The 19,323-nt window shown below is 41.2% G+C and overlaps 1 protein-coding gene across 3 annotated transcripts in view; it reads left to right on the forward strand.

Moving 5' to 3' along the window:
* Window positions 1-19,323, forward strand: part of mindy4 (MINDY lysine 48 deubiquitinase 4) — a 331,295-nt gene that overhangs the window by 261,289 nt on the left and 50,683 nt on the right. For all 3 annotated transcript variants that reach the window (XM_059971726.1, XM_059971727.1, XM_059971728.1), the window contains exons 14-15: window positions 1,630-1,693; window positions 15,723-15,884. In XM_059971726.1, the coding sequence (XP_059827709.1) occupies window positions 1,630-1,693; window positions 15,723-15,884 (226 nt within the window). The remainder of the gene's footprint in view (window positions 1-1,629; window positions 1,694-15,722; window positions 15,885-19,323) is intronic.

A 19,323-nucleotide genomic window follows, 5' to 3' on the forward strand; every position in this document is an offset into this window, starting at 1 on the left:
TCTCGAAAAATTCCTTTGAATGTTTACCACACTATTCTAAGGAGACTATGTACATTTGGAAAGGCAGGAAAGGTTTTTTTTAAGACAAACTAAGCTAAGTTCAATATGGATATATTCAGGATCATGGATAACATATTATCCATGAAATTGAGCATCTACAGATGTGTGTGGTTCATCAATCAGCATATTTATCATTGCCAATTGACTCAGAATCTCAGGTTTAATATCACTGCCATATATCATGAAAGTTTTGTGGCAGAAATACAGTGCAATACACAATAATAATAAAAAAATCTATAAATGACAATAAGAAGTATATAAATTAAATAAGTAGTGCAGAAAGGTAGCGGAAAGTGGTGAGGCAATGTAGCTTACATGGGTTCATTGTCCCTTCAGAAATCTGATGGTGGAGTGTAAGAAGCTGATCCTGAAATGTTAATTGTGTCTTCAGGCTTCTGTACCACCTCCTAGATGGTAGCAATAAGAAGAGAGTGTATCCTGGGTGACGGGGGTCCATAATGATGGATGGCATTGCCTCTTGAAGGTATCCTCGATGCTGGGGAGGCTAGTGCCCATGATGGACCTAGCTGTTTGCAATTTTCTGCAGCTTTTTCCAATCTTGTACAGTCAGCCCTCCACACCAGACAGTGGTACAACCAGTTAGAATGCTCTCCACGGTACATCTGTAGAAATTTGCAAGAGTCTTTGGTGCCATACCAAGTCTCTTCGAACTCCTAATGAAATATAGCCCTGTTGTGCCTTTTTGAAACTACATCAATATGTTGGGCACAGGATAGATCTCCAGAGATGTTGATAACAGGAACTTGAAATTGCTCAATTTGTGCAGTGATGCTGGAGCCACAAAATCCATAGTGAAATACAGTAATGGTAAGATCATACTGCAATTGAAATGCAAAGCTGAGGTTTTCAGCTAATCTGGTTTTATAACTGCTAGTGACAAACTCGATCTTGTTAGCAGGCAAATTGTAGGCACAACTTGAATTAATACAATTATAGTTCATAAAAATTTTGCAGTTCTCATTTTAATTATTCTCATTGAACATAATCATTTAAAAAGTCTTCACTCATAATGAAAACTAATTTGAATTTAGCAGTAATAATAATTACAGAACAGTTCCAGCTCCGGATGTTTCTGTTGATTCCTCTAAATTCCTGTAAATGAAAGGTATAGTGTGGGCACGCATATACCCATTTTCGAGGGAAAGAGAGCAATAATGTTGGAAGAGTGAACTTTCATTGAGTCGCTGTGGAGATCAAATTGGCATCATGGTTGGCACAAGTGTGCTGTATTCCTCCTATGTCCTGTGAATGTAAATAGCTGAATGATCTTCTCTCTGTCTCTGTGATTAATATTGCTATGTTGTTTCTCTTGAAGTTGGCTTTGTAAAGCTCTGCGGTTTGAACGATGAGATTAATTAATTTTATTTGGTGATCCTGGTCAGGTGGACAACAATGGGAGCAGTTGCAGTCATTGGAAGAGTAGGTTATATCAAAGAGAAGTCCTTGAACCTGTCTTTGTTGCATTTACAGTTTAGTGCACACAAACGTCAGTGCTGCAGAGATTCTAAAGCAACCTTTTAAAGTGTTAACATTTTGAATTATTTCCAGAGTAAAATCTGACTTTGATGTCCCCACCAGTACATTGATCGGAGCTCACGGCTACTGTACACAGGTTGGTACTGCTTCTTCAGCCATGATCTTACTGAATTACAGAATATATTTGAAGAGCCGGCCCACACTGTTCCTATTTTATGTATTTTTTATGTGCTTTCTGGCACTACAGTGGTTGTTAATGTTATCAAGTTATGTGGAGATTTGTATCTTTCAATAATGTGCTTCATTCAGATACCTCGTTTGCTTTGTTCTCTGTTTACTGACTTCATAGACTGTGCCTGCATTTGATTGCCCATCCCTAGTTGCTCCTGAGAAGGTGGTGGTGAGATGCTTTCCTGAACTGCTGTAGTGCTTTTAAGAACTTTGAACAATACAATCCCTTCAGCCCACAATGTTGTGCTAACCTTTTAACCTACTCTATGCTTAATCTAACCCTTCCCTCCCACATAGCGCTCCATTTTTCTATCATCCATATGCCTATCTAAGAGTCATGCCACTACTTTATTTGCCTTTACCACTAGCACTGGCAAGGCATTCCATTCATTCACCACGCTGTGTTAAAAAAAAGACTTATACATTCACCCCTCCATACTTCCCTCCAAACACTTTAAAATTATGTCCCATCATATTAGACATTGCCCTGGGAAGGTCTCTGGCAATTACTCAATTTATGCCTTTTCTCATCTTGTACACCTCTATTAAGCTGCCTCTTATCCTCCTCTCCAAAGAGGAAAGACCTAGCTCATTCAAAAAGCCCTTGCTATCCTCTTGAGATATGCTATGTAATCTAGGCAGTATTCTGCTAAATCTCCTCTGCACTCTCTCGAAAACTTTTATATTCTTCTTACAATGAGGCACAAATGTTAATTAAGACTCGAAGTGTCAGGGAAATAGAATTCTCCCTATTAAGGAAATATTTCCATGATTTTGCCCCAGTGATGGTGAAAGAACAGAGCTGCATTTCTGAGTAGACAAGCAGAGTTTACACTTAATTTCCGGACTCAGAACTACTAGGTTCAGTCTAGTAGCTCTGGTGAGAATTTCCTTTGGGTTTGGGTAGAATACAATATAAAATGAATCAAGGAATTCTTCTCTATCTCTATTTTGGTAGCTTTGAATTGATTTGATGGAAAGCTTGTTCAGCAAGTATTGTGTGATACACAGATTACCAAGAATTGTTTGTGTTCAAAAATGTCTTTTTCAGTAACCTTAAAAGAAAATTATGTATGTCCAAATCTTCTCCAAAAGACAGGCAAGCAAAACATAATTCTCAACATCAAGAAAAAATGTGCTTGTAAAATAATAGGATCAATACCAGACATTTGTATGCTTCCAGAAATCGGTGATTTTTGGATTGTGTAGTTCACACAGAGTTTTTCTATTATGAATGTTGATATGGAACTTATTTTGGAAAATGTTTGGAAGTGCATGTAGATATATTGTAGATTGATAATCGAGAAATTTTATCTCATATTTGTAAAAGCAGCATGAACCTTGTAGGTCTTTTGAGAATATTAATACTGTTAAGTTGTTTTTGTATAGGTTAGTTTACAAAGCAGCATTACAAAAATGTAATAGCTCTAACAGGGAGGCTCATTTTGACCTTGGGTGCTGTCTTTGTGGAATTTGTACTATCTTGCTGAGATTACATGTGTTTCCTCCAGGTTATTTGGTTTCCCCTCGAAGGCCTGTGAGTTGAGAGGTTAATTGGCATGTGTCTAAATGGTAGAAATTTAGGGGGATTTGATGGAAATGTGAGGAGGATAAATTAGGATTAGTATAGGATCATTGTAAAATGGGGTTTCCAATTTGGCTCCACAGACCCCTTGCTTAATGGTATTGGTCCAAGGTAAAAGAAAGGGCGGGAACCCTTGCTGTAATGGCTGTTTGATGATTCACAGGTGAGTTGAGGGACCTATTTGTAAACCATGTATCTCTTAAAGAATGTGAGTTCATTAATGGTACTAGAGCATAGAACAGTACAGGCAGGAACAGGCCTTTTGGCCCACTGTGTTTTGCTGAACTAGTTAAGATGATGCCTAATGATGCCGAAATAATGTAATCCCTTCTACCTGCACTTAGTGAAATCCTGCATATTCATGTGACTATCTAGCAGCCTCTTGAATGTTACTGTCACATTTGCTCATTTGCTTCCACTATCATCCCTGGCAGCTCGCTCAAGGTACCCACCAGCTCTGTTTTGTTTATATTGCTCCACACATCCGCTTTAAACATATCCTCCCACCAGAACAAATAGAGCATAGAACAATACAGCACAGTAATGGATTCTTCAGCCATGTTGTGCTGAACTAATTAAGCTACTGATGCCTTATTAAACAAATCCCCTCTGTTCCATATCCCACCATTCTCTGAATATTTCATTAATCTAATTAACCTTTCAAATGCCTCTGTCATTTTATGTATGTCTAAAATGGCTTAGAAATATGAAATTGGAGTAAGTGCAGTTGGATTGGGGTTTGTGGTAACCAGAACTATAGTTAATATCCCATCACGCAGTAGCACAAAATACATTTTTTTAGAAATTACAATTTTTTAAAAACTTGGTTCGCATTAATTCTTCAGTTTCCTCAGGTGCACTGGTTTCCTCCCACATTCCAAAGACATATCAGTTAAAGGGTTAAATGGTCATTTTAAATTGTTCTGCAGTTAGGGTGGGGTTAAATAGGTGGGGTTGCTGAGTAGTGCAGTGTGGGCTGGAGGGGCCTTGTCATGCTGTATCTCTAAGTAAATACATCTCAATGGAACTACAAGTCTCAAGTGTTTCCCTCGCCTCACCCCACCAGAGCAATGCGCACAAAATGTTGCAGGAACTCAACAGGTCAGGCAGCATCTATACAGGGGGAAAGATATCAGTAGACAGTCTGTCTCCAGAGATAAAGACAGATCAAAAAAAGGGGAGAGAGTGAACCAAGTAAATTTGAGGGCAGAGTTTAAATTGGAGGCAAAGTTGATGCTCAGCATGGGAGCAGGGAGTCACACAGTCATCAATGTAGCATCTGCCCCCTTCCCTTCTCCTCACCTACCTGTCACCTCCCACTGTTGCATTCCTCTTTGCTTTTCTTACATGGCCCATTCTCCCTTCCTACCAGGTTTTTTCTTCTTTACCTCCAGGATTCTCACTTCATCCTCCCTGCCCCACTCACCCACCTTCACCCTCATCTAGTTTCATCTATCACAGGGGTCCCTGACGTGGAGTCCACGGACCCCTCAGTTCTTTAAGGGGTCCGTGGCATAAAAAAGGTTTGGAACCCCTGACCTATCACCTTCCAGTTTGTAATCCTTCTTCTCCCACCTTCTTATGCTGGCTTCTCACACCTTTCCAGTCCTGTTGAAGGGTCTTGGCCCAAAACATCGACTGTTTATTTCCTTCCATAGATGCTGAGTTCTTCCACCATTCCAGCATCTGCAGAATCTTTTGTGTTTATACTAAAATCAGGTTTCTGACAGTTAGTATATGACCTTTATATCTTGGAGTGTTCATTCTCCCGATGGCATGTGTTTCCTCTGGGTGCTCTGGTTTTCTCCTCCATTCCAAAGACATACAGATAGAGACATTGTGTTACAGGCATGTAATGTTGGTGCCAGAAGTGTGGCAACATTTGCAGGTTGCCCAGAACAATCCTGGATGATTTGATTTGATGCAAGTAACATATTTCACTTTATGCTTCAATGTTCATGAGAAAAATAAAGTAAACTTTTAACAATGTGACCTGAAATTGTTGGGTTATTGTAAAATCCCATCTGTCCTTAGAATGTCAGAACATAGAGCACATAGAACAAAGAACAGTACAGCACAGGAGCAGGTCCTTCAGCCCACAACATTGTGCCAAATTAATTAAACTAGTAATCAAAAGTCTACTAAACCTGTTCCAAGATGATCCACCCTCAGGGTAGAAGAGCATCACTTTATATTCCATCTGGGTACCCTCCAACCTGATGGTATGAATATAGATTTCTCCTTCCAGTAAAAAAATTCCCTCCTACTGCCCTCTTCTTCAATTCCCCACTCTGGCCTCTTACCTTTTCTAACCTGCCTATTACTTCCACGGGGGTCTCTCTTCCCCCCCCCCCCTATTGTCCACTCTCCTACCCTATCAGGTTCTTTCTTTTCCAGCCTTTGACCTTTCCCACCTACCTGGCTTCACTTATCACCCTCCACCCACCCCCCCCCCCCACACTCCACCACCTTATTCTGGCATCTTCCCCCTTTCTTCTCAGTTCTGAAGAAGGGTCATGGCCTGATACGTGGACTGCTTACTCATTTCCCCTAGGTACTGCCTGATCTGCTGAGTTCCTCTAGCATGTTGTGTTTGTTGTCTACTAAATTAGTCTTATGTTTACACAAATCCACATCCTTCAATTTTCTTTGCATATTCATGTGTCTGTCTAAGATTAAGTGCCTCTTTTGTTTTTGTCTCCACCACCCCCACAGGCACCCAGCACTCTGGAATAAAAATCTTGCCTTACTTACCTCCTTTGAACTTGCCCCATCTCATTTTAAATGTAGACATTGTGCCACTGGAAAAGAGATAACATTTGTCTTTTCTATCTATGAACCTCACAAGATTACAATCTTCTATCAGGTACCCCTACCACCTCCGCCCTTTCAGGTGAAGCAATCGGAGTTTGTCCAACCTCACATAACGCATGGCCTCCAACCCAGGCAGCATCCTGGTAAACTGCTTTGACTCTCTTCAGGGCCTCCACATCCTTCCTATAATGGGCCAACCAGAATTGGATGCAATTCTCCAGAGTTTTAAGAAACTGCAACGTATCATTTGACACTCGTGAATTGGTGACTAAAAGGCAAACATGCCACATACTGTGCTTTTTTTACCACCTTGTTAGCTTGTGCAGCTACTTTCAAGGAGCTACAGACTTGGACACCAAGATCCCACTGAACATCAGTGCTGTTGAGAGTCCTGCCATTAACAGTGTATTGTCCTTTGACATTTGATCTGCCAAGTGCAGCATTTTATATTTGACCAAATTAGACTCCATCACAACAAACACAAAATGCTGGAGGAACTCAGCAGTCAGGCAGCATCTGTGGAAGTGAATAAACAGTCAATGTTTCAGGCCGAAACCCTTCTTCAGGACTGAAAAGAAAGGGGGAGGATGCTGTAATAAAAAGGTGGCGGCGGTGGGTGGGGGGGAAGGATAGCTAGAAGGTGATAGGTGAAACCAGGTGGGTGGGAAAGATAAAGGGAAAGGTTGGAGAGGATGGAATCTGATAGGAGAGGAGAGTGGACCATGGGAGAAGGGGAAGGAGAAGAATACCAGGAGGAGGTAATAGGCAGGTAAGAGGTCAGAATGGGGAATAGAAGAGAGGAGAGGTGAAGAAAAATATTATTTTTAACTGGAAGAAGAAATTGATATTCTTGTCATCAAGTTTGAGGTTACCCAGACAGAATATAAGATGTTGCTCCTCCATCATGAGAATGGCCTTGTCATGGCACAAGAGGATGCCATAGACTGGCATATTGGAGCAGGAATGGGAATTAAAATGTTTGGCCACAGGGAAGTTACACTTTTGGTGGATGGAGTGGAGGTGCTCAACAAAATGGTCCCCCCAATTTACAACAGGTCTCACCAATGTAGAGGAGGCTACATCAGGAGTACTGGATACAGTAGATGACCCCTGCAGATTTACAGGTGAAGTGTTGCCTCACCTGGAAAGACTGGGGCCCTGAATGGAGGTGAGGTTTGAGGTGAATGGGCAGGTGTAACACTTTGATTGCTTGCAGGGATAAGTGCTGGGAGGGATGAATGGACAAGGGAATCATGGAGGATGCGATCCCTGCAGAAAACGGAGAGAGGAGGGAGGGGTTAAGATATGTTTGGTGGTAGGATCCCTTTGGAGATGGTGGAAGTTGCAGAGAATGATGTGTTGCATGCAAAGGCTAATGGGGTGGTGGGTAAGGACAAGAGGAACTCTATAACTGTTAAGGCAGTGGAAAGATGGGATAAGTGCAGATGTCCAGGAATGGAGGAGATGTGGGTGAGGGCAGCATCAGTAGTGGGGTAGGGGAAACTGTATTTTGAACGAGGATATCTCCACTGTCCTGGAAAGGAAAGCTGTATCCTGGGAACAGATGCATGGAGACCGTAAGACCATTCAGCCTATCGAGTCTGCTCCACCACTCCATCATAGCTGATCCTGGATCCCACTCAACCCCATACACCTGCCTTCTTACCATATCGTTTAATGCCCTGACCGATCAGGAAACTATCAATTTTCACCTTAAATTTACCCATGGACTTGGTCTGTGGCACCGCTGTCTGTGGCAGAACATTCCACAGATTCACTACTCTTTGGTTAAAAAAAAATTCCTCCTTACCTCTGTTCTAAAAGATTGCCCCTCAGTTTTGAGGCTGTGCCCCCTAGTTCTGGATACCCCCACCATAGGAAACATCTTCTCCATATCCACCTTATCTAGTCCTTTTAGTATTCTGTAAGTTTCAATGAGATTCCGCAGCCCCCCCCCCCCCCCGGCATTCTTCTAAATTCCAGTGAATACAGGCTCAAAGAGGCCAAATGCTCCTCATATGTTAACCCCTTTGTTCCTGGAATCATCCCCGTGAACCTCCTCTGGACTCTCTCCAATGACAATACATTCTTTCTGAGATATGGGGCCCAAAACATTTGACAGTACTTAAGTGCGGCCTGACTAGTATCTTATAAGCCTCAGCATATTTCCTTGCTTTTATATTCCCCTTGAAATAAAAGCCTCTTTTACCACAGACTCAACCTATAAATTAATCTCCTGGGAGTCTTGCATGAGGATTCTTAAGTCCCTCTTCACCTCTGATGTTTGAATTTTCTTCCCATTTATTCATACTACTTTTCCTTTTACCAAAACACATAATCATACATTTCTCAACACGGTATTCCATCTACCACTTTTTAGCCCATTCTTTCAATTTGTCATAAGTCCTGCTGTGATTGCATTGCTTCCTCAGCACTACCTGTCCCACCACCTATCCTTATATTATCCGCAATCTTTGCCACAAAGCCGTCAATTTCATTATCTAAATCATTGACAATGGAAAAGTAGCGGTCCCAATACTGACCCCTGAGGAACACCACTAGTCACCAGCAACCAACCAGAAAAGGCTTCCTTTATTCCCACTTGATGCCTCCTGCCTGTCAGCCATTCCTCTATCCATGCCAGTATACTTCCTGTAACACCATAGGATTTTATCTTGTTAAGCAGCCTTGTATGTGGCACCTTATCAAAAGTCTTCTGAAAATCCAAGTCAAGTAAATGACATCCACTGCCTCTCCTTTGTCCACCCTGCTTGTTACTTCCTCGAAGAACTCAAACAGATTGGTCAGGCAAGATTTCCCTTTTCAGAAACCATGCTGACTTTGACTTATTTTATCATTAGACTCCATGTACCCCGAAACCTCATCCTTAATAATAGACTTCAACACTTACCCAACCACTGAGGTTAGGCTAATAATTTCCTATAATTTCCAGTCCTCTGGGGCCATGTCAGAATAAAGTGATTCTTGAAAGATCAGTGACCTCTCTCAGGGCTCTGGGATGTAGTTCATCTGGTCCAGGTGATTTATCAGCCTTAAGACCTTTGCGTTTGTCTAGCACTTTGTCCTTTGTAATAGCAATGGCACTCACTCCTGCTCCCTGACGCTCACGGACCTCTAGCATACTGCTAATGTCTTTCACAGTGAAGATGATGCAAAGTACCCATTAAGTTCATCTGCCATATTTGCCCCCCATTACTACCTCACCAGCATCATTTTCCAGTGGTCTAATATCAACTCTCACCTTCCTTTTACTCTTTATGTAGCTGAAAAATCTTTTAGTATCTTGCTGTATACTATTGGGAGAGTCCTGAGATGAAGGAACTGAGAAAAGGGAATAGCATTTTTACAGGAGTCTGGGTGGGAAGAGCTATAATCATGATAAGCTCCATCAGGCATATATCTGCCCAATCTGCAATGCATCTACTGTATACCCCTCTGTACCTGATGGGTATATGCCAAAGCTATTGGCAGTATAGTGGACTTGCAACTAAATCCAAAGCAATGTTGAAAATGACTCTATTTGTTGTCCGAAATGGCTTTGCAGATCTCTCAGAATGAAGAACAATTTGAGTTGCAGAATAAATACTAGCCTAGACACATCCCATTAACAAAACAATACACTGAACTTGTGTTGGGCCATGGTTTGAGGAGTATGATACTTGTTTCGTAACCTAACCAGTTTAATTTTGTTTGGAAAGGGAAGGGGAGGGAAGGTTGTGAAACAAAAATTTACAGAAGTTTAATAGAATGTGAAAGAGCAAAACTAGTGGTTTTCAGAAGACTCCTATCAAAAAAAATGTAGAGGATTCAGAAGAAACTTCTTTGTCCAGAGAGTGATAGGAATCTGAAACTTGTTCCACAGGAGTAAAGTTTTGAGGAAAATAGCATCAAGGGCAGGCCAGAAATATAATAAAACAAGGAAAAATGAGAAACACTGAAGATTTTGCAGATGTTGGAAATCCAGAATAACACAGACAGGAGCAACTCAGCAGACCAGGCAGCATCTATGGAGAGGAATAAACAGTCAGCATTTTGGGCAGAGACACCTCATCAGGACACTGATGAAGGGTTTTGGCCCAAAACGTCGACTATTTATTCCTTTCCATGCAAAAATGGGAGGTGGTTTATTACACGCATAAAGTGGGATACGTAATTGGGCAAAATGGCCAGTTGTAGCTTAAGATTCAAGATTGTTTAATTGTTACTACACTGCATTCTATGTAAATTATCATAGTACTTGCTGCAAAGCTGAGTCTTTGGTTTAATACAGAGTGGGCATTTATTACCCAATGCTTTAGGTGATATTTGAGTCCTATAACTCATCTTCTGGCTTGCTACTTCAGAAGTACTCCCACCAAGTTTGTAAAGCTGAACGTTTCCAAGTGCAGTTCTGTCCTTTAATCCTCTGCTTCATAAACTCAGTCGATACAAAGTCAAATTTAAAGGATTTGTTAGTTACATAATGTGTACCAAATATAGAGTGTGTAGAGAACTTTCAGTAACAGATATTGTGCTATGTAGAACACTGTCTGTGACTCCTACTTCAGTATATTAATAGAAAAGTCACTTTTCTCATCTATACTTTCTACTGCCAGTTCTTGTACATATGTTCTCTAAAAAAGATCAAGTTCAAGTTTATTTTCATCTGAGTGTAGATATAAACAAAAGGGCTATGGGCCCTTCGTCTGCAATGATCCTTGTAAATGTCATAAATGGGTTGGGGGAGAGACCCTGGTGTTCCTCTCGGTAGTTTTTCCTATCAAAAGGAGACTTAACAAATAGCATTACATGCATGGCTGTGCATAAGACTTCAGTTAGTTGAGCAATTCAGTACTCTCATGGAATTTTAATCCCTTCATGCACTTGGTCAGATTAGAGCTAACATTTTTTTCCTGTCCACATCACATATGTCAAAAAGTTAAGTAGGCATACTGAAATTCAGTTCCATATCTATATTGATCTCAGTCAGGAAAGGAAAAATACTGCAGTCAATGGGAATCTGAAATAAATAAAAGTCTTGGAAATACACAGCAGGTTAGGCTGCATTTTCAGCTAGTCCTGTACTATAAGTACGGTCCAAGTGCTGAGTAATACATGCCCATTTCTTTAAATACAAAGATGTACTGATGTAGATAGAATTTTAAATTCTGGTTAGTGCTTGTCACAGTGCAAACTTTTGAATGATGTTACGGACACCAGCCTGTAGTTCCATTATTGTCCAATGTTAATTTGAAGGTATGCAACATAAATCATTTAATTTATTTAGAGGTATAGAACAATTACAGGCACCTCTGAGCCAACAAGCTCTTGTCAGCCAATTACACCCATTAACTTACTAACCAGTACGTCTTTGGAATATGGGAGGAAGCCCAGAGCACCCAGCGGAAACCCACATAGTCATGGGGTGGATGTTCAAACTCCTTACAGACAGGAGCGTAAGTGAACCCTGAAATAGAGTGAAGCTAACCACCACCATGCCTCCCTATAATGGCATATAATGTCATTTACCAGGCTTCACTCTGCCCTGCACTTCGTCTTCACCAGCTGCCATGACTTCAATATTTTTATGCATACTAGATGTAAAAAGCTAATTTTGAGGTGTTACTCTTGACATGAGCGAAGCATGGACCCAGTTGGAGTGACAAATACCTGGAGTCAGATGGGTTCCATTTTAGAGTTGTAAAGAAGCAGGGTTAAAACACTGGATTGGCTAGTATGTGCATTCTCTGTCCGTAATGGAACATAGAACACTACAGTACAGGAATGGGCCATTTGGCCTACAGTGTTAGGTCAAACCAATTAAATTAATCTGTCTACACAGTGTTCATATACTTCCATTGTCCTCAAATTCATGTGTCTGTCTAAACACCTCTTAAAAGTCTCTAATGTTTCTGCCTCTCCCACCACCCCATTTCCAGACACCCACCACTCTCGTGTAGAATACTTGCCCCCTCACATCTTCTTTGAATTACTCTTTCTCACCTTAAATGCATGTCCTATTACATTTTTGACTGATCAGGGAGAAGAAGTCATACATCAGGAACCTGATTGTATTTTATAATCTGACCATAGGAATGAACAGAGGGTCATGCATCAAAATGCTGCCGATGCTAGAAATCTGAAATAAAAATACTGCTGAAAATACTCAGCAGTTCAAGTAACTTATGCAGAGAAAGAAGCAAAGTTGAGGTTTCAGGTTAATCACATTTCATTAGAACTGAGAAATGTTAGAAATAAAACATGCTGTATGGTGCTGAGAATGGAAGGGGAGAGAACAAATAAAGCTGGGTTTGGAGCGGAGAAGGCTGAGGGAGTATCTGATAGAGATATATAAAGTTATGAAGGGTATTAATAGGTAGCAGGAAATTTACACTGGATTGGCTAGTATGTGCAGCCAGAGGTATAGCTTCAGGGGATTTTTTTTCACTAAGGGGATGGTTGAAATCTTAAACACGCTGCTTGAGGGTGAGGTGAAGGCAAGTACTCTCACATTTAATGAGTATTTCAACGTACTTCAATTGCCAAAGCATCAAAAGCTACAGAAATGGGATTATTTAAAGATAGATACATGCTAGCTGGTGCAGACTTGATGGTCTTATTTCCATGCTAGATGACTTTGTAACAAAGGACCTATCCAAACTTCTAAGTATTGCAGTTGATGGTGGATCTTTATCTTTCACAGACGAAAGAAAAATGGAGGGCTATAACATCCAAGCAGCATTTCACTAAGTATGAGAGCAGTAGCACTCCAGTGCTACTGGAGGACACTCCAGTGGCTGGAGTCCTAGTCACATCAGAGTCAAAATTGGGTTTAATATCAATGGCATATGTCATGAAATTTGTTGTTTTGCAGCAGTGGTACATTGCATTACATTATAATAAAAACTATAAATTACAATCCAAATTATATATATATATATATATTTATATTTAAGTAAGCAGTACAAAAAGAAAAAATATATATAGTGAGGTAGTGTACATGGGTTCATTGTCCATTCAGAAATCTGAAGGTAGAGAGGAAGAAGCATTACTAAAACATTGACTTCAGGCTTCTCTATCTGCACCTTGATGGTAGTAATGAGAAAAGGCCACGTCCTGGGTGATGGGGGAGGGGAGGGTTCCTTAATGATGGCTACCACTTTTTGGAGACATCACCTTTTGGTTGTCAGAGGTCAAGCATCCCTACCCCAAGTCATCACTGTGGGAATTCCTCACAAAAAGCCCTAGACTCAGTCATCAGCACTGTCAGTTCTCTTCTGGTTTTGAGTAGTCTCCCTATACCAGACAAACCCTTTTACTTAGCATCCCTCTCTCCTCTCTGCTGCTTTGAGGTGTAGCCCCCAACCTGATGGCATGAACGTAATTTCTTGAACTTCTGGTAATGCTCCCCCTCTCTACTCCCTATCCCCTTTCCCCTCTCTCACCTTATCTCCTTGCCTGCCCATCACCTCTCTCTGGTGCTCCTCCCCCATTTTCTTTCTTCCATGGCCTTCTGTCCTCTCCTATCAGATTCTCCTTTCACCAATCAACTTCCCAGCTCTTTATTTTACCCCTCCCCCTCCCAGTTTCACCTATCACCTTGTGTTTCTTCCACCCCTCTCCCCACCTTCTAACTCTGGTCCCTCAGCTTTTTCTTTCCTGACTTGCTGAAGTGTCTCGGCCCAAAACGTCGACTGTACTCTTTACCACAGATGCTACCTGTCCTGCTGAGTTCCTCCAGCATTTTGTGTGTGTTGCTTGGTTTTCTAGCATCTGCAGATTTTCTCTTACTTGTAATGGAATGCATGTTGCTTTGTCTCATTCGTGCTCAATAATGTTCTCACAAACTGCAGTGGATTAATTGCCTAATCTTCTATTTCAATGATATTTATTGACAGATAAATATTAGTGCAGTGGCTGCAGTGTATTTATAGCATGGAGTAGGTACTTTCCCCTGTAACACCTGTCTTTGCACCTTGGCCCCCACCCAACACCATCCAGGGCTCTAAGCAGCCCTTCCAGGTGAGGGACACATCCATGTACATCTCTTCAGTCATATCTATTGCAACTGGTGCTCCCAGTGCGGCCTCCCCTACTCCACTACTACCCCGGGGGAAGAAGGTAGGCGGGAAGGGTTAGATTGATCTCAGAGTAGGGTATAAGGTAGGCAGAACATTGTAAGATGAATGCACTTTTCAGCATTGTACTGTTGTACATTCTATGTTTAACATTTGATCAGAAAATCTGACTGCTGCATTCCATCAGTGGTGCCCATGTGAAGGAAGTGCTTAGATTTTTGGAATGGGACTTGAAAGCTCAATGTTCTATATTTTTATGCATGTAAACAACTTGATGTATATAATCTACTTCCTTCATGCCAGACACTGAGGTAAATTGGAATATTGAAATGTATGTTTACTGAGATCAGATGACTAGATGCTGAAAAGAATATTAGAGGCTAGAAGTTTCTTTTAATAGGTTATATTCTTAGGCTTGTCATGACTTGCCTCTTTGTTGAACCTAGACAAATCTTATGATGCTATTTCAATTAATTAGTCCACGTAATTAAACCTCCAAAAGCCAGTGAAACATCTCTATATTAGTTACTAAATGGTTTTGGACAGTTTGTTCTCTGAACAGTTGCCAAGTTCTCTTGAGCTGTGCAAATTTTTGATGTGTGTTGATGAAAGGTGAGGGGCTTTCATCCCACATTCAGGTTCACAGAGCTGGCTTTCCTGGACCTGTGAAAACCACACTTGAGTTAGATACTGAACAAACTTGGGAATAACTCCTGGCAAAGTTATATAACAAAGTGTAGTTCATTGGGGAGTGCTGTCACCTCCTCATCTGAAGACTGTGGATGCACATCTCATTCCACAGACTTAAGCAGGAAGATCTTAGCAGAGGCTGCAATATAGTACTAGGCTACTGCTGTCAGACGTACTTACTTTCAGCTGAGGTACTAAAACCTGTTTTCCCAGGTGGCACTAAGGAACCACATAATTGAAAAACTTTCAATTTTTGTTCTCGGTTGTAACTTTGGCAAGTGCAACTGCCAATTTGCCAACAGCACTGACATGAATGAAACGTTATCTGATTTTTAGTAGTGGTAGTTGACAGGTAAGTGTTGGCTTGATCACTGTTCTTGTTCTTTGTTTCTTTTACATTCAACCAAGCAATAAACTGCCCTGGTCTAACATTTAATTGGGAAGTCCTGATGAAAGGAATCAGCCCAAAATGCCAACTGTTTATTGCTCTTCATAGATGTTGTTTGACCTGCAGAGTTCCTCCAGCATTTTTATGTGTGTTACTTGGGACTTCCAGCATCTGCATAATCTCTTGTGTTTATCATTGGGAAGTCAGTAGGTCTAATGGTGTAGTACTCCTTGATCACTGCACTGGAATGTCAGCCTAGATCATGAGCTGGGATCCGTGGAGTGCGTCTTGTACCCTTAGGCTCTAGCTCAGAAAGTGAAGTGCTACTGCTGAGCCAAGGTAAACCAGAAGTAAGAAATTTCTTTTTCTTCTCTCGCAGGAGCTTGTAAATCTGCTGTTGACTGGTAAAGCTGTCTCCAATGTTTTCAATGATGTTGTAGAGTTGGATTCTGGCAACGGCAACATCACGGTCCTCAAAGGAATTTCTGGGCGCAGTGACATTGGCCTGCTGTCACTCTTTGAGCACTATAGCATCTGTAAGGTAGGTGTCCATGGCCACTGGTACAGCAGACATGGGAAGTATAGTCAAAACCCAAGGTAAATTTATTATCAAATTATATATACAGTCAGTGGCCACTTTATTAGGTATCTCCTGTACCTAATATATACGGAATATATGTCTGTGGTCTTCTGTTGCTGTTGCCCATCCACTTCAAGGTTTGACTTATGCATTCAGAGATGCTCTTCTGCACACCACTGTTGTATCGCATGGTTTTGTTGAGTTACTGTCACCTTCCTGTCAGCTTGAACCAGTCTGGCCATTCTCCCCTGACCCCTCTCGTTAACGAGGCGTTTTGCCCACAGAACTGCCACTCACTGGATGTTTTGTTTTCATTTTTTGCATTGTCCTCTGTAAATTCTAGAGCCCGCTGTGTGAAAATCCCAGGAGATCAGCCAACAATCATTCGATGATCAAAGTCACTTAGATCATATTCCTTCCCCATTCTGAAGTTTGATCTGAACAACAACTCAATGACTCGACCACGTCTGCATGCTTTTATCCATTGAGTTGCTGCCCCATGATTGGCTGATTAAATATTTGCAGTAACGTGCAAGTGTGCATGTGCACCTAATAAGGTGGCCACTGAATGTATATCACCATAGTATCTTGAGATTCATTTTCTTGCAAGCATTTATAGGAAAATAACGGAATGCTATAAAATTTATGAAAATCTGTACATATAAGCTAACAAACAACCAATGGACAAAAGAAGACAAATTGTGCAACTACATAATGCTGAGAACATAAGCTGTAGAGTCATTGAAAGTGCATTTGTAGGTTGTAGAATATCTTTTGACAAGAAAGCAAAGAAACATTGCTATTTCCTGGGGAGATTGAAGCAAGCAAGTGCACTCCTACACAGGATCACCATTGAGTGTCCTGACCAGCTGCTTCACTGTCTGGTATGGGTGTTGCGAGGCAAGACCCTACAAAGGCTTGTGAGGACTGCTGAGAGAATCATCGAATCATTGGGGTCTCGCTTTCACTGATCAGAGATACTTATCAGGAGCACTGCGTGCACAGTGCTCTCAGCATTGTCAATGATCCCTCCTATTCGTCTAACAATCTCTTTGACCTACCGTCAGCCAGGAATTTCCATAGCGTAAGGCCAAGAACTGTTAAGATGGGAAACAGCTTCTTCCCTCAGGCTCTGATACTGCTGAATTCCCTGCTACCACCCAGGTCCAATCACTTATGAAGCCCCAGTAGCATTATACCATTTACTTCTTAACTTGTGACATAAATACACCTTATTATTTGTGGTTACATTATCTTTGTGTTGTGTGTTAATCATATGTACAGTGTTGTGCACCTCGGTCTGGAGGAACGTTGTTTCGTTTGGCAGTATATATGTATACAGTTGATTGACAGTAAACAGTTGAATCAGTTCAGTGTTGAGATGAGTGAGGATGTGCAGGCCAGTTCAGGAGTCTGATGATTGCAGGGTAGTAACTGCTCCTGAACCTGATGGTGGGAGATTTTTATAACGATCACGGTGTCACCAAACATGAGTTAAAATTAAACTTGAATTCAAGTAAATCCAGGTCGCTAATGCCCAGGGAGGCACTAAAGTTTTGGAAGAAAATGTAGAGAAAAGAGATTGGTGGAACTTATGAGATTGCTTGGAATTGGATTTCAGAGAGAAGGGATGCAAGTTGGTTATCCTCAGTGAAGATTGGTGAATGAGAGCGGTAAGGGTTGGACTCCTCTTTATAAAGAAGTAAAGATGGCCTTTGGAGAAGCATGTAGTTTAGAATGCTATAGGAAAGCTGCCCAGTGGAAAGAATGATTCAAGATTCAAGACTATATATTCATGAAACATACAGTAAAATACAGGTTTGTGTTAACAAAGAAAGATTTACAAAAGTGTTGCCAGGATTGGAGGGACTGGGTTATAGGGAGAGATCAGGCAAGTTAGGACTTCATTCCTTGCTACGTAGGTGACTTATGGGGTGACCTTGTTGAGGTGTTAAATATCAATAGGGGCATAGATAGGGTAGATGTTTTTCCCAGTGTTTTTCCCAAGGTCGGGGAATCAAGAAGTAGTGGGCATAGAGGGAAGAGATCAGATAGAAGTCTAAGGAGCAACCTTTTTCCACAGAGGATGGTACAACCAGGAGCAAGTTTCCACAGGCAGGTACAACAACAACATTTAAAAGACATTTGGAGTGGTATATAGATAGGAGAGGTTTAGATGGATCATTATCATCATTATGTGCCATGTCTTAGGAAGTGGGCTATCATAGTCTTGATCATGATAGTCCTTGGCAAATTTTTTATGGAAGTGGTTTGCCTTTGCTGCCTTCTGGGCAGTGTCTTTACAAGATGGGAGGCCCCAGTCATTATCACTACTCTTCAGGGATTGACTAGCGTCAGTGGTTGCATAACCAGGGCTTGTGATGTGTATCAGCTGCTCAGATGAGTCTCCACCTCCTGCTTTCATGACTTCACGTGACCCTGATCGGGGGGGGGGGGGGGGGTTAAGGAGGTGCTACACCTTGCCCAGGGGTGACCTGCAGGCTAGCAGAGGGAAAGAGCCCCATTGCCTCCACCCTGCCACCTGTTAGAAGACTAAGGGTCAAAATCTGGCAAATGGAACTAGCTTATGTGGTCATCCTGTTTGGCATGTGCAAGTTGAACAAAGGGCTCTTTTTTTCATGCTGTATGATTTTGTGTTTATAACTATAATTTGGTTGGTTGATAGGATTTTAAGCCAAGGTTGCATACATTGACAACACCGGAGCTGGCTATGATTGGGTAATTCTCCTGTTAATTAAACTCAGTGGCTATATTGGTGCAAGTAACAGTTTGTTTTATACAATTAATTTGTATACCACTATCTATCCTCCACTCATAATTGTAGTAAAGGAGCCTCTGAGAAGGCATGATCCTTAAGTGATGGAATCAAGATTTAGTTAAGACCGAGACCGGAGGTTTAAACCTGAACAAAGCAATAGTTAGCTAAGGTGGATTGGGGAACTTGAGTGAAAAATAATATAGCAGATAGGCATTGGCAAACATTTTAAAAATGATGTGTAATTTGCAACTGATACTATCTTCAGCAATAAAAACATGAAAAGAAATGTGATACAGCTGGGCTAATAATGAGAAATTAAGTATGTGTATTGGATTGAAGAAAGTGGCTTATACTGTAATGTCAAAAAAGAATGTTATGATCGTGAAGGATTAAGAAAACAATGCTGAACAAAAATTGCTAGTAAACAGATTAAGAGACTAACTCAGTAAGAGATTTAAAAACAGTTTTTAAAGGTTCCTAAAGCTGGGGACAAAGTGTAATGGAAGTATAGAGTAACACACGCAAAGTACTGAGGGAACTCAGCAAGTCAGGCATCATCAATGAGGAATAGACAGTTGATGTTTCAGGCTAAGATTCTTCACCAGTTTATTCTTTTCCAAA

The sequence above is a fragment of the Hypanus sabinus genome, chromosome 6 (genome assembly GCF_030144855.1).
Source record: "Hypanus sabinus isolate sHypSab1 chromosome 6, sHypSab1.hap1, whole genome shotgun sequence".
Classification (NCBI taxonomy): Eukaryota; Metazoa; Chordata; class Chondrichthyes; order Myliobatiformes; family Dasyatidae; genus Hypanus; species Hypanus sabinus.